At 34.6% G+C, this 14,042-nt stretch overlaps 1 protein-coding gene across 2 annotated transcripts in view; it reads left to right on the forward strand.

Moving 5' to 3' along the window:
• Nucleotides 1-11,535, forward strand: part of LOC117334543 — a 38,330-nt gene extending 26,795 nt beyond the window's left edge. For both annotated transcript variants that reach the window (XM_033894224.1, XM_033894223.1), the window contains exons 6-13: nt 207-296; nt 690-771; nt 1,799-1,875; nt 5,008-5,145; nt 5,524-5,661; nt 6,790-6,935; nt 7,591-7,750; nt 8,831-11,535. In XM_033894224.1, coding sequence (XP_033750115.1) covers nt 207-296; nt 690-771; nt 1,799-1,875; nt 5,008-5,145; nt 5,524-5,661; nt 6,790-6,935; nt 7,591-7,750; nt 8,831-8,914 — 915 coding nt within the window. In that variant the 3' untranslated portion in view covers nt 8,915-11,535. The remainder of the gene's footprint in view (nt 1-206; nt 297-689; nt 772-1,798; nt 1,876-5,007; nt 5,146-5,523; nt 5,662-6,789; nt 6,936-7,590; nt 7,751-8,830) is intronic.
• The last annotated feature ends 2,507 nt before the right edge of the window (nt 11,536-14,042 follow it).

Here is a 14,042-nt window from a genome sequence, read left to right on the forward strand (position 1 = left end):
GAGGCTTGGGTATTAAAAAGTTTCAGTAAGATATCAGCAACTCTGGATGTATTTTAAGGTGTTGTAAAAGTATGTACACCTTATGTTATATTATCATATACATGTAGTGCTAAAGATGTTAAATTTAGACCTTTAATAACATGCTCTTAAGTATATTTACTCAGATCAGGATTGAATATCTTATCTTTATTGTGCTTATATTTCAGAATGAATCCTCAGAACCTACGAATGTATTGGAATATACCGCCTTGTCAAACTTTACCATGGATCCTGATGTCCAAAATAAGGAATTTGAGGTGATTTTTCTTTTCAGAGTTAGAGAGTTTACTACCTAATTGAACAGTTAATCTATTTTAATACAATTGTAAAACAAGTTATTTAGCCTATACAAATCACTTGTTGGCTAGGATGGAAGTAGAGAGGGGTCTTATTGTGGAAGAAACCACAGGTGACCCTATACATTTTCATATCCAATTAGTCGGAACTGAACTAGGATTAGGCAATCATAATTCCAGTTAGGGAACATATAAAACAAAAGTTTTTTTTACAATAATATTGTTCAGGCAAAGAATTAATGATAATATACAAAGTTATTTAATTGCGTTTAACATAAAAACTAACATGTATAACAAATATGTTTTAAAGAGATTTATTAGATTTAATTTTTCAAAGACCTGTTATCATTTTAGAACCTGGCAATGGAAATGCCAAAATTATCATCTGTACCAGTTGGAGCTGAAGACAAAAATAGATTTGCTAATGTAATTCCTTGTAAGTATTTTCATGTTATGGCACAAGCTTAAAGCCACATACTCCCGAAGAAACATATATCAATGTTTACATTTTGAGCTTTTTACAGTTTGCTGACTTGATACATACCTAACAGATTATCGTGAATCAGAAACTGAAAGATTTATGAAAGTATACGGGGAATTCCCAAAAATAATAACTGTGGCTGCCGGACCAAGTTTCTCTGAAAATTAGTCCCACAATACAACGGCAGGTTTTACAGTCCATACAAAATGGCAGAATGCCGAAAGCGTGGACCTGCGAAAACGCAGACAGATTCTGCCAAAAAAGACGCAAAGGTGAGTGGAATCGGCAAAACCGGAGTATTTCCTTAGGAAAGGAATTGATTCGTTGGAACAAAGCGAGAGAAGAAAAGGGAATGGGCTTGTATTCCGATTTTGCCGGACATCTATAGGATTGCTGGTTAGCTTTTGAACATTGTCAACTTCACCGATCTAAAATTTTATCGATGTTCTGTTGTATGCATATTGCTATATTTTGAGATTAAGTATTTAAATGTAAACTATGTTTGTTTATTTTGTTCAGTTATTAAGCGAATATTCTGTTAATATGTTTAAATGAAAGCATTATTAGGCAAAGTTCACGTATGCTCGATATGTAAACAAAGGCCATGTGTGTAGTTTATGTGGAGTGCACATTGTTATAGCTTTGTTCTCGGCTTCGTGAAAAATCTTGCGATAAATATAAATGCGGCGAGTTATTTTTATACACTGATGTCTCAAGGACTCCCTCGGTCAAGCGTCTAGGCCAGTGTTCATTTTAATGTTAGGAGAGCGTGAATGAACATCTTGGATTCCCATTAGTACATGAGTGCAACTAGAATTTTAGGTTGTTTGGGAGTATGTGGCTTTAAATTTAAGTTTGATAAATTCAGAGAACCAATTAAATCTAAAAAATTATGGACTGTTTTATTGTAAGTAGTGGAGGCGTCCAGTATGGGCTAATCTCATCGCCTATTTTCCTTGAAATTGATTTTCTGATTTTTCAGTTCCACACAGTCGAATCAAGCTGAAGAAAATACCTGAGGAGGATAACTCTGATTATATTAACGCCAATTATGTCTCGGTGAGTATGATGTAGATTTATATGATTCAAACAGCATTTCGTTAATGATAAATATTGAACTGATTAAATTCTACAAAACATTCTACAAATAATTCAATAATTCCAATACGAAAGAGTCAGAATTGATGATGAATTTGGATAACAAGTATTTTAAGGGGAGGTAATTTCAAGAAAAATCATACAAGTAATGAACATCGTTGATTTGTTACTTTTTCTCGAAAACTCCGGAGGAATGTAGTCATCACATAGGATGTCTGTCAATCTGTCTTTATGTCCGACTGTTATACAGACTGTCAGACTGGTGATGGGTATAGTACACAAGTAACATAGGATGTCTGTCAATCTGTCTTTATGTCCGACTGTTATACAGACTGTCAGACTGGTGATGGGTGTAGTACACAAGTAACATAGGATGTCTGTCAATCTGTCTTTATGTCCGACTGTTATACAGACTGTCAGACTGGTGATGGGTGTAGTACACAAGTAACAATGATCAGCTGTGTTATAAGGGTATAGTACACAAATAACATTGGATGACAGCTGTGTTATAAGGGTATAGTACACAAGTAACAATGATCAGCTGTGTTATAAGGGTATAGTACACAAGTAACAATGATCAGCTGTGTTATAAGGGTATAGTACACAAGTAACAATGATCAGCTGTGTTATAAGGGTATAGTACACAAGTAACAATGATCAGCTGTGTTATAAGGGTATAGTACACAAGTAACAATGATCAGCTGTGTTATAAGGGTATAGTACACAAGTAACAATGATCAGCTGTGTTATAAGGGTATACAATGTAGTACACAAATAACAATGATCAGCTGTGTTATAAGGGTATATAGTACACAAGTAACAATGATCAGCTGTGTTATAAGGGTATAGTACACAAGTAACAATGATCAGCTGTGTTATAAGGGTATATAGTACACAAGTAACAATGATCAGCTGTGTTATAAGGGTATATAGTACACAAGTAACAATTATAAGCTGTGTTATAAGGGTATATAGTACACAAGTAACAATGATCAGCTGTGTTATAAGGGTATATAGTACACAAGTAACAATGATCAGCTGTGTTATAAGGGTATAGTACACAAGTAACAATGATCAGCTGTGTTATAAGGGTATATAGTACACAAGTAACAATGATCAGCTGTGTTATAAGGGTATACAATGTAGTACACAAGTAACAATGATCAGCTGTGTTATAAGGGTATATAGTACACAAGTAACAATTATCAGCTGTGTTATAAGGGTATATAGTACACAAGTAACAATGATCAGCTGTGTTATAAGGGTATACAATGTAGTACACAAGTAACAATGATCAGCTGTGTTATAAGGGTATATAGTACACAAGTAACAATTATCAGCTGTGTTATAAGGGTATATAGTACACAAGTAACAATGATCAGCTGTGTTATAAGGGTATATAGTACACAAGTAACAATTATCAGCTGTGTTATAAGGGTATATAGTACACAAGTAACAATTATCAGCTGTGTTATAAGGGTATAGTACACAAGTAACAATGATCAGCTGTGTTATAAGGGTATATAGTACACAAGTAACAATGATCAGCTGTGTTATAAGGGTATATAGTACACAAGTAACAATTATAAGCTGTGTTATAAGGGTATACAATGTAGTACACAAGTAACAATTATAAGCTGTGTTATAAGGGTATATAGTACACAAGTAACAATTATAAGCTGTGTTATAAGGGTATATAGTACACAAGTAACAATGATCAGCTGTGTTATAAGGGTATATAGTACACAAATAACAATGATCAGCTGTGTCATAAGGGTATAGTACACAAGTAACATTGATCAGCTGTGTTATAAGGGTATATAGTACACAAGTAACAATTATAAGCTGTGTTATAAGGGTATATAGTACACAAGTAACAATGATCAGCTGTGTTATAAGGGTATATAGTACACAAGTAACAATGATCAGCTGTGTTATAAGGGTATATAGTACACAAGTAACAATGATCAGCTGTGTTATAAGGGTATATAGTACACAAGTAACAATGATCAGCTGTGTTATAAGGGTATATAGTACACAAGTAACAATTATAAGCTGTGTTATAAGGGTATATAGTACACAAGTAACAATGATCAGCTGTGTTATAAGGGTATATAGTACACAAGTAACAATTATAAGCTGTGTTATAAGGGTATATAGTACACAAGTAACAATGATCAGCTGTGTTATAAGGGTATATAGTACACAAGTAACAATGATCAGCTGTGTTATAAGGGTATAGTACACAAGTAACAATGATCAGCTGTGTTATAAGGGTATACAATGTAGTACACAAGTAACAATGATCAGCTGTGTTATAAGGGTATACAATGTAGTACACAAGTAACAATGATCAGCTGTGTTATAAGGGTATATAGTACACAAGTAACAATTATCAGCTGTGTTATAAGGGTATATAGTACACAAGTAACAATGATCAGCTGTGTTATAAGGGTATATAGTACACAAGTAACAATGATCAGCTGTGTTATAAGGGTATATAGTACACAAGTAACAATTATAAGCTGTGTTATAAGGGTATACAATGTAGTACACAAGTAACAATTATAAGCTGTGTTATAAGGGTATATAGTACACAAGTAACAATGATCAGCTGTGTTATAAGGGTATATAGTACACAAGTAACAATGATCAGCTGTGTTATAAGGGTATATAGTACACAAGTAACAATTATAAGCTGTGTTATAAGGGTATATAGTACACAAGTAACAATTATCAGCTGTGTTATAAGGGTATATAGTACACAAGTAACAATGATCAGCTGTGTTATAAGGGTATATAGTACACAAGTAACAATGATCAGCTGTGTTATAAGGGTATATAGTACACAAGTAACAATGATCAGCTGTGTTATAAGGGTATATAGTACACAAGTAACAATGATCAGCTGTGTTATAAGGGTATATAGTACACAAGTAACAATGATCAGCTGTGTTATAAGGGTATATAGTACACAAGTAACAATTATAAGCTGTGTTATAAGGGTATATAGTACACAAGTAACAATGATCAGCTGTGTTATAAAACAGGGCTACAATCACAACAAATACATCTAACCTGCTACTATTACAGGGCTACAACCATGCCTACAAGACGTACATTGCCACACAAGCCCCACTACGCGGGACGATGAGTGACTTCTGGAGGATGGTATGGGAACAACAATCTCGGGCCATACTTATGCTTGTTCCCATGCAAGCAAATGGACAGGTAAAAATCTTTTTGTTTGTTTGTTTGATAGATAATGACAGAACTAATGATTTTGTTTTGCTTTCTGACAACAATTGTGACACAAGTTATATCAACTGATGTTAATCACTCAATCATGTTGACCCGGATTGGAGCACACGAGCGGTCTTTCTGGAGAGGAAACCGAAATACCCTGAAAAAAACCTGTATGATTGCCATTGATTGGGCAGGTAATCCCAATACCTTTTTATGTCAATTCTGGGATTTGAACCCCAACTGGAGAAAGTTGAGTACATTATCTCTGCTCCACCTATCCACCCTTAACTGTTACAGAACATAGACATAGGGGAGTGGTGATTTGTTTTATACTTACAGAGTAAACTTTTGTATGTTTGATAGCCTAGCTGTGAGAATTACTGGCCGGACACTGAGGGTATGGACTCCTGTCTACAGTTCGGGGACATCACAGTAGTACTAAAGAAAAAGGATGTTCAGCAGGAATACACCATGTATGTACTTCAGCTGAAGGATATTGAGGTATGCTGTCATAACTAAATAATGATGTCAGGTTTATAATCTGAAAAACTGGGAAATAATCTGTTAATTAGATATTCTTTGGGTGCTTTTAAAGCAAATTACAATACACGGTACATATCTACTGCATTTCTTTTCTCTAGGGATGCTACATGAAAGCAAAGATGAAATCTGCCAAGCTATTTTAGAGGAGTAGACTTCGAGATATTCTGATAGATGTAAGAACTCTAGAGATTGATTCAGGCATACTATAGGAAGATAGGGGTCAGTTGTAGAAGTTGTTTTCAGTCAGAGACCATGGCATATATAGATGTAATTGTTACTAAGATTTATTAGAAGCACAGCTAGATTCAAAGCTCAGCCAAGAGAAAAAGGGTCACTAAGAATAAGGTAGCACACTACAGTAGGACAGCCTGGCCAGGGGTGATTGTTTTGTTAAGCACATAATTACTCCTGTATTATGATATGCATTAAAAATAAATGCAAACTATAATTAGTATATTCATTATGAAAGAGTATATGTAAGCTTCACATTTGTTATAAAAAAAAAATGGTTTCGGATTTTAAATTTCCGGATTTTCCGAATGTGTGTTTACACCGGAAATTAAGTTTTGCCTACAGCGGAAAACGGTACTTTGCATATAAGGTAAGATAACAGAAAAATTTAATGATGAACATATGTCAAAACAAAACAAGATTAATTCTGTCTTTAGGATGGAGAAATTTAATTTAAAATAGGTTTCAGGGGAAAAAAATTGTGTAGGGAATTGTGTCATTTTGGTTCAAATATCACGATATTCTGCAGGTTTTTAAGGTTTTTCAAAGTGGTTACCATATTTGTATTCACAGGTCTGAAAAACATAGAAAAAATTAGTTTCGTTACAGCTGTATTAAAATTGCAAATGTAGTATTAGATTACAAATGTAGGGTTAACTGGCTATGTTTACATACCTAAAGACAAAAATATGTGCCTCAGAATTGACATTTTTACTGTACACTGCTACCAAAGGTTTTCAACTTCTTGCCTCTGAACGACCACATATATATTGTAATTGATGATTTGTATATAGATATGTGTATTATTTCATAACTAAATTATCATCCATTTCTGGTTCATTGTTGTTTTTCCAGAACAATTTGATCCGTGAGATCCACCATTTCTGGTACACTTCCTGGCCTAAAGATGGCATACCTGAGCCTATATCATTGGTCAAATTTATCCTCGACACACGTCCACATTTTGAAGATAGTGGTGCCCCAGTGGTTGTTCATTGCAGGTAGGTGACACAAGAGTTATTGATGGTACTCCATCAATGTTTCAAGCTTTTACAATATTGATACGAAAATAACAATCTTACTTTTTCACAGCAGTGTTCTACAGGAAATCTACTCCGAAGAAATTTCATTCATTGAGCTAAACTTAATTTCGATCAATATTATTTCGACCAGAATTCCATGTTTACCTTTTTGCTGCAACATTTTGTATGAACTTTTCCAATAGAAATTTCAATTATAGGAATATAAATGTGATTGCAATATCATTTTGACACATACCACCTCATATAACATGAGATGATCATAAGTATCTATATGATCTTTTACTCTTTATTAAGGAATTTCAATACTGCCAACATTAAAAAAAAGATATGTTTATTTCATTGATACCGATATCTAAAAATATAAATTTTACATTGAAGGATTTTCTTTATATTTATGCCATTGAGTAGGAATGCAAATTGCTTGAATTGATTCCATTACCCTCATACAATATGGATTTCACTGATCTATATAAACCTACATAAAAGTTAAAATCATTCCATATAGATTCTTTGATTATATCAACCGACCTGTAAGTATATTACAATAAGATTTTAATTTACCAATCTAGAGATATTTTCTACTTGCCATTTAGATATATGATTGTGTTTTCAGTCCTGGGACTGGGAGGACAGGTACTCTGATAGCCATAGATATATGTATGAGGTCGTTTGAGGACAGACGTAAGGTCGACATCCTCCACTGTTTACATTGCATGAGAGGCGAGAGAGCTGGTGCTGTACAGACAAAGGAACAATACCGTCTTATCTATAGTGTAAGTACATGTACCTACTGTGGTGAGTAGGGGAGATAACTGTATATACACCTTACATTGTGTTGACTAGGGGAGATAACTGTATATACACCTTACATTGTGGTGACTAGGGGAGATAACTGTGTATACACCTGATACTGTGGTGAGTAGGGGAGATAACTGTGTATACACCTTATATTGTGGTGAGTAGGGGAGATAACTGTGTATACACCTTATATTGTGGTGAGTAGGGGAGATAACTGTGTATACACCTTATATTGTGGTGAGTAGGGGAGATAACTGTGTATACACCTTATATTGTGGTGAGTAGGGGAGATAACTGTGTATACACCTTATACTGTGGTGAGTAGGGGAGATAACTATGTATACACCTTATATTGTGGTGACTAGGGGAGATAACTGTGTATACACCTTATATTGTGGTGACTAGGGGAGATAACTGTGTATACACCTTATACTGTGGTGGCAAGTGGAGATAACTGTGTGTACACCTTATATTGTGGTGACTAGGGGAGATAACTGTGTATACACCTTATATTGTGATGGCTAGGGGAGATAACTGTGTATACACCTTATATTGTGGTGAATAGGGGAGATAACTATGTACAGGTCTTACTTACAGTGTAAATGCTGTAAGGTGGCACTAGGGGAGATAACTGTGTATATACCTTACCTACAGTATAAGTACTGTAAGAGGGTACTAGGGGAGATAACTATGTAAAGACCTTACCTACAGTATAAATACTGTAAGAGGGTACTAGGGGAGATAACTGTGTACAGACCTTAACTACAGTATAAGTACTGTAAGAGGGTACTAGGGGAGATAACTGTGTACAGACCTTACCTACAGTATAAGTACTGTAAGAGGGTATTAGGGGAGATAACTGTGTAAAGACCTTAACTACAGTATAAGTACTGTGATGTTATGACTAGGGGAGATAAATATGTGTATACCTAATCTAAAGTATGAGGATTAAGTTTGGAAGAAGAAAAATTTACATGTTTTATCATTAAGTATATTGTTTTCACTTCAGATACAAGAAAATAATTCATCTATGTTTATATAACTTTCTATTTCAGGCCTTACATGAATATGCCACTATTGTGACAAGTCCAAAGGTTTCCATATCCTCCACAGCTGGGGCATTACACAAGATGCTGTGACCTTCATGACCTTCATTGTGAGAACCACATGACCTTTGTTAACCAATGAGATGGATTCTCAATATCATGAATAATCACAGTGAACTAGAACTTGCTATGTGTTATGTGTGATATGAACATCCATTCTGTTTGTGATAGTTTTATTATAATTCATTAGTGATTGATTAATATGCATATATATGTTCACATTCCCTGTAAAGAGAGATTTTGTGTAGAGTAACTACCAGGCATTCAGTTAGATATATTTTTCAGGAGGAAACATTTAACTGTCAATCACACATTTTTCCCACCTAATCATTCCAGGAGAACTCCAGCTGATCATGAGATACTCTAAATCAGATCAAACATAACCACAGGACAACAAGCCATGTCTCCTTGAAGCGTTTGAACCTGCAATTTTGTACAATGCATTACATATATACAGTATTAATAAGCTCCCTTCCCAATTGTAAAATTTAGCATTAAAGTTTGGAGGGTTTATCTTTGAACCACTTTTAACAATCACCAGTAACTACTTTGAAATGTATGATTTTGCAAAAATGAAGAAGTGGGCTTAATTGTGAGCAGGGGCATAATTGTCTTCCACAAAACAGTTTAATACTCTGTTAAATATCACATTAAAATATTATTTGGTTTTAAAGAAGTGCAATAACAAACTTTTAAAATGTGCAATTGAATATCTTACCAATGGCTAAAGCTGGTAATATAACACTGTGATATATTTAGAACTATGAATCCCATGTACATTTACATAACATTTACTTTCAGTTAATAGCCTGATTTCATCCAAAATTGTTTAACTTTGTATATACATTTTACATTTTATACCATTAGCTTGATATCAGATACTTTCTCATAAAGCCATATGCATATGTATTATCAGTTCATAAATATATAGCAATTAAACATTTACCATCCCAAAATATAATGTTAAAGCCTTATTATGTTGTACAATGAAATCCATCCCGAAGTATTTTATGTTAAAACATTATTATGTTGTATATTATAAAGAAATCCATCCCTAAATATTTTATGTTAAAACATTATTATGTTGTATATGATAAAAAAATCCATCCCCAAATATTTTACCCTAAAACCTTACTACATGTATTTTACCATTTTTTAGGCCATCTTTAAAAATATCTTGGTTTGCTGTAACCCGATCAAGGAGATTTACATGGTAGGTGGGTAGTGCTGAACTTATTTTTTATTCAGTTCAGAAATCAGATTTTTAACTTTCAATACAAAAAAATAAACCAGAATATAAACTGTTTGGAAATCATTATTTATTTTGTGATCTTAAACAAAAGAAACCCACACCAAGCTTATTTTGGTTTGCAAGATGTATTTTCAAACTTGTAAAGCAACTTTCGCACATAAATATCCAGAACGGTCAAGTCATTAAAAAAAACAGGGTTTATTTTTCACAACAAAATTTTCTGAGTAGGTGCATTTTTTCTGGGTCGGGCAGGTTATGCCAAACCAACTATATTTTTATTTTGTTTGGCCTTATACAATATTTTTAACAAATATTGTAATGTAGGTTGGCAATGTGCAATATCTAACACTTTAGAATAAGTGTACATGTATATCATGGTATTTACATGTATATATAATCATATAATGTTACAGTATGTGTATAATTGAATATGGAAGTTTAATTTAGTATATGTAATTCTTAACTGGGATCAGTTTGAGCAATAGTCAAATGCAGAAAACAACAAAATTGAGAGGGAAAAAAACAATTCTGCATTTTGCAGCTCAGTTATTTCTTTTTTCTTTTTTTTTTTTTTATGGTTCCAGTAACCAGTCAGAATTTTGAAGCTTGTGAAATCAGGTGACTGGTTAGAATTTTGAAGCCTGCAAAAATAGGCAACCGATCAGAATTTTGGAGCCTACAATTATGTTCAGTTTTTATGGACTGTAAAATCCAATACAGATCATTGCTCACATGCTTATTTCTATGCACTCATATTGTGACACATTGCTGAAATGGAATTTATTAGTGCAATGACAAAATAAAATAGTATATAGAAACAGTAATTTGAATCGCCATGATTAAAGTACAGTGCTTTCAATGCTAAGCTGAGATTATCAACAAAATGATGTTATGTACATTAAGTATGAAGTTAAGGCTGATATACAAGAAGTGACATTATTTTGTAACCCAGGTAATTCTGATTTAAGTGCCTCGTCCATATGCCAGTCATTATTGATGTTTTATTATTTTAAGCAATAAATGTTTTAAGAATTAAATGATGTCATGGTTCTATAACAGCACTTCTATAGCTGGCAAACTTGGCAGCATTTGCTAAATTTTGATAGAGTGTATGATTTTTTTTATTTTTTTTTTTCAAAACTCAGATTGTGAAGTTTATGGGAACATCAAAATTAATGATGCCACAGTAGTGGTCACATGATAAAATGGTGTCATGTTCTCATACCACATATTGCATATCCATACCTTGTAATGGGATGAAGCAGAGCAATTGTAAATATGTCATAATGACTGTTTGTATGACATTAAGTCACCACTGGTTGTAATCATTATTTGTCTATAACTGTCATGAATGTTTCTGAGAGGCAAGGTTAAATGAAGTATTAAAGAACATGACCTTTAACCTGTTGTTTTGTGATTTGTCAATGGATCCTTCCTTACCTTGTGTGAATCAATGATACACAGCCTATTAGTAAGTCAGTGATACACAGCCTATTAGTAGGTCAGTGCTACACAGCCTATTGTAGGTCAATGATACACAGCCTATTAGTAGGTCAGTGCTACACAGCCTATTGTAGGTCAATGATACACAGCCTATTAGTAGGTCAGTAATACACTGCCTATTGTAGGTTAATGATACACAGCCTATTAGTAGGTCAGTAATATACACCATATTAGTAGGTCAGTGATACACAGCCTATTTGTAGATCATTGATACACAGCCTATTAGTAGGTCAGTGATACACAGCCTATTTGTAGGTCAGTGATACACAGCCTATTAGTAGGTCAGTAATACACAGCCTATTAGTAGGTCAGTGATACACAGCCTATTAGTAGGTCAGTGCTACACAGCCTATTAGTAGGTCAGTGATACACAGACTATTAGTAGGTCAGTGATACACAGCCTATTAGTAGGTCAGTAATACACAGCCTATTAGTAGGTCAGTGATACACAGCCTATTAGTAGGTCAGTGCTACACAGCCTAATAGTAGGTCAGTGATACACAGACTATTAGTAGGTCAGTGATACACAGCCTATTAGTAGGTCAGTGCTACACAGCCTATTGTAGGTCAATGATACACAGCCTATTAGTAGGTCAGTGCTACACAGCCTATTGTAGGTCAATGATACACAGCCTATTAGTAGGTCAGTAATACACTGCCTATTGTAGGTCAGTAATACATAGCCTATTAGTAGGTCAGTGATACACAGCCTATTAGTAGGTCAGTGCTACACAGCCTAATAGTAGGTCAGTGATACACAGACTATTAGTAGGTCAGTGATACACAGCCTATTAGTAGGTCAGTGATACACAGCCTATTAGTAGGTCAGTGATACACAGCCTATTGTAGGTCAGTGATACACAGCCTATTGTAGGTCAGTGATACACAGCCTATTAGTAGGTCAGTGATACACAGCCTATTAGTAGGTCAGTGATACACAGCCTATTAGTAGGTCAGTGATACACAGCATATTAGTAGGTCAGTGATACACAGCCTATTAGTAGGTCAGTGATACACAGCCTATTAGTAGGTCAGTGATACATAGCATATTAGTAGGTCAGTGATACACAGCATATTAGTAGGTCAGTGATACACAGCCTATTAGTAGGTCAGTGATACACAGCCTATTGGCAGATCAGTGATACACAGCCTATTAGTAGGTCAATGATACACAGCCTATTGGCAGATCAGTGATACACAGCCTATTAGTAGGTCAGTGATACACAGCCTATTAGTAGGTCAGTGATACACAGCCTATTAGTAGGTCAGTGATACACAGCCTATTAGTAGGTCAATGATACACAGCCTATTAGTAGGTCAATGATACACAGCCTATTAGTAGGTCAGTAATACACAGCCTAATAGTAGGTCAGTGCTACACAGCCTATTAGTAGGTCAGTGATACACAGACTATTAGTAGGTCAGTGATACACAGCCTATTAGTAGGTCAGTAATACACAGCCTATTCGTAGGTCAGTGATACACAGCCTATTAGTAGGTCAATGATACACAGCCTATTAGTGATACACAGCCTATTAGTAGGTCAGTAATTCACAACCTATTAATAATACACAGCCTATTGGTAATACACAGCCTATTCGTAGGTCAGTGATACACAGCCTATTATTAGGTCAGTGATAAACGGCCTATTAGTAGGTCCCAAATCTTTTACCGAGAATTGAAATATCTAAATAAAAATAAACAAAATAAAATACTTCATTCTGCTCTCAAGTGGGAAGACAACTTTTTGACTCGTGCCCTGACCGGGCCTCGAACTCACGATCTACGGCACCCAATCGCCTAGCCAGAAATACCCGCAGTTTATACCATTGTTTCAAATACCACAAGGAATGTTACATTTGAAATAAACCCAGATTATGTTTTAAAACGAGCCCGGGATTGTCAAAATCTATTCAACGGCTAGAGAATTAAAAACGTTTTCAATAACTTCACGAGTCTGTATATAAGTCTGTAGAATATGAAATTTTCTGTTAGAACCAACCACATACCATATTGTCTTTGAATCATCCACAGGAGCAGGTTACGATATTATTGAGGTATTGTCTAATAAGAGAAGAAAAAAAGTAAGAGCATAAAACATACGTATTTGTTGTTGTTTTTATTCTTATTCCATGTATACCGTTTGCTAGCTGCTGTTAATCAACCATTATCCTCCAAGTAAGTAGAGATTGCGCAATCCATTTGCTGTATTGTTGGAAACACACATTGACACAGCTTTATTACACGACGAATTAAGATGACAACATAACGGTCATTTCATAGACAGCGCCAACTGAAGTAAAGGTTCGAGTCACACTGAGACATGCATTCTTAAATTACCCTTTATTAACAGTTGTATACCACCGTTTATTTTTCACTGAGTCGTTCATGTTCGCCTTCGGTGTT

Source organism: Pecten maximus, chromosome 9 (genome assembly GCF_902652985.1).
Source record: "Pecten maximus chromosome 9, xPecMax1.1, whole genome shotgun sequence".
NCBI lineage: Eukaryota > Metazoa > Mollusca > Bivalvia > Pectinida > Pectinidae > Pecten > Pecten maximus.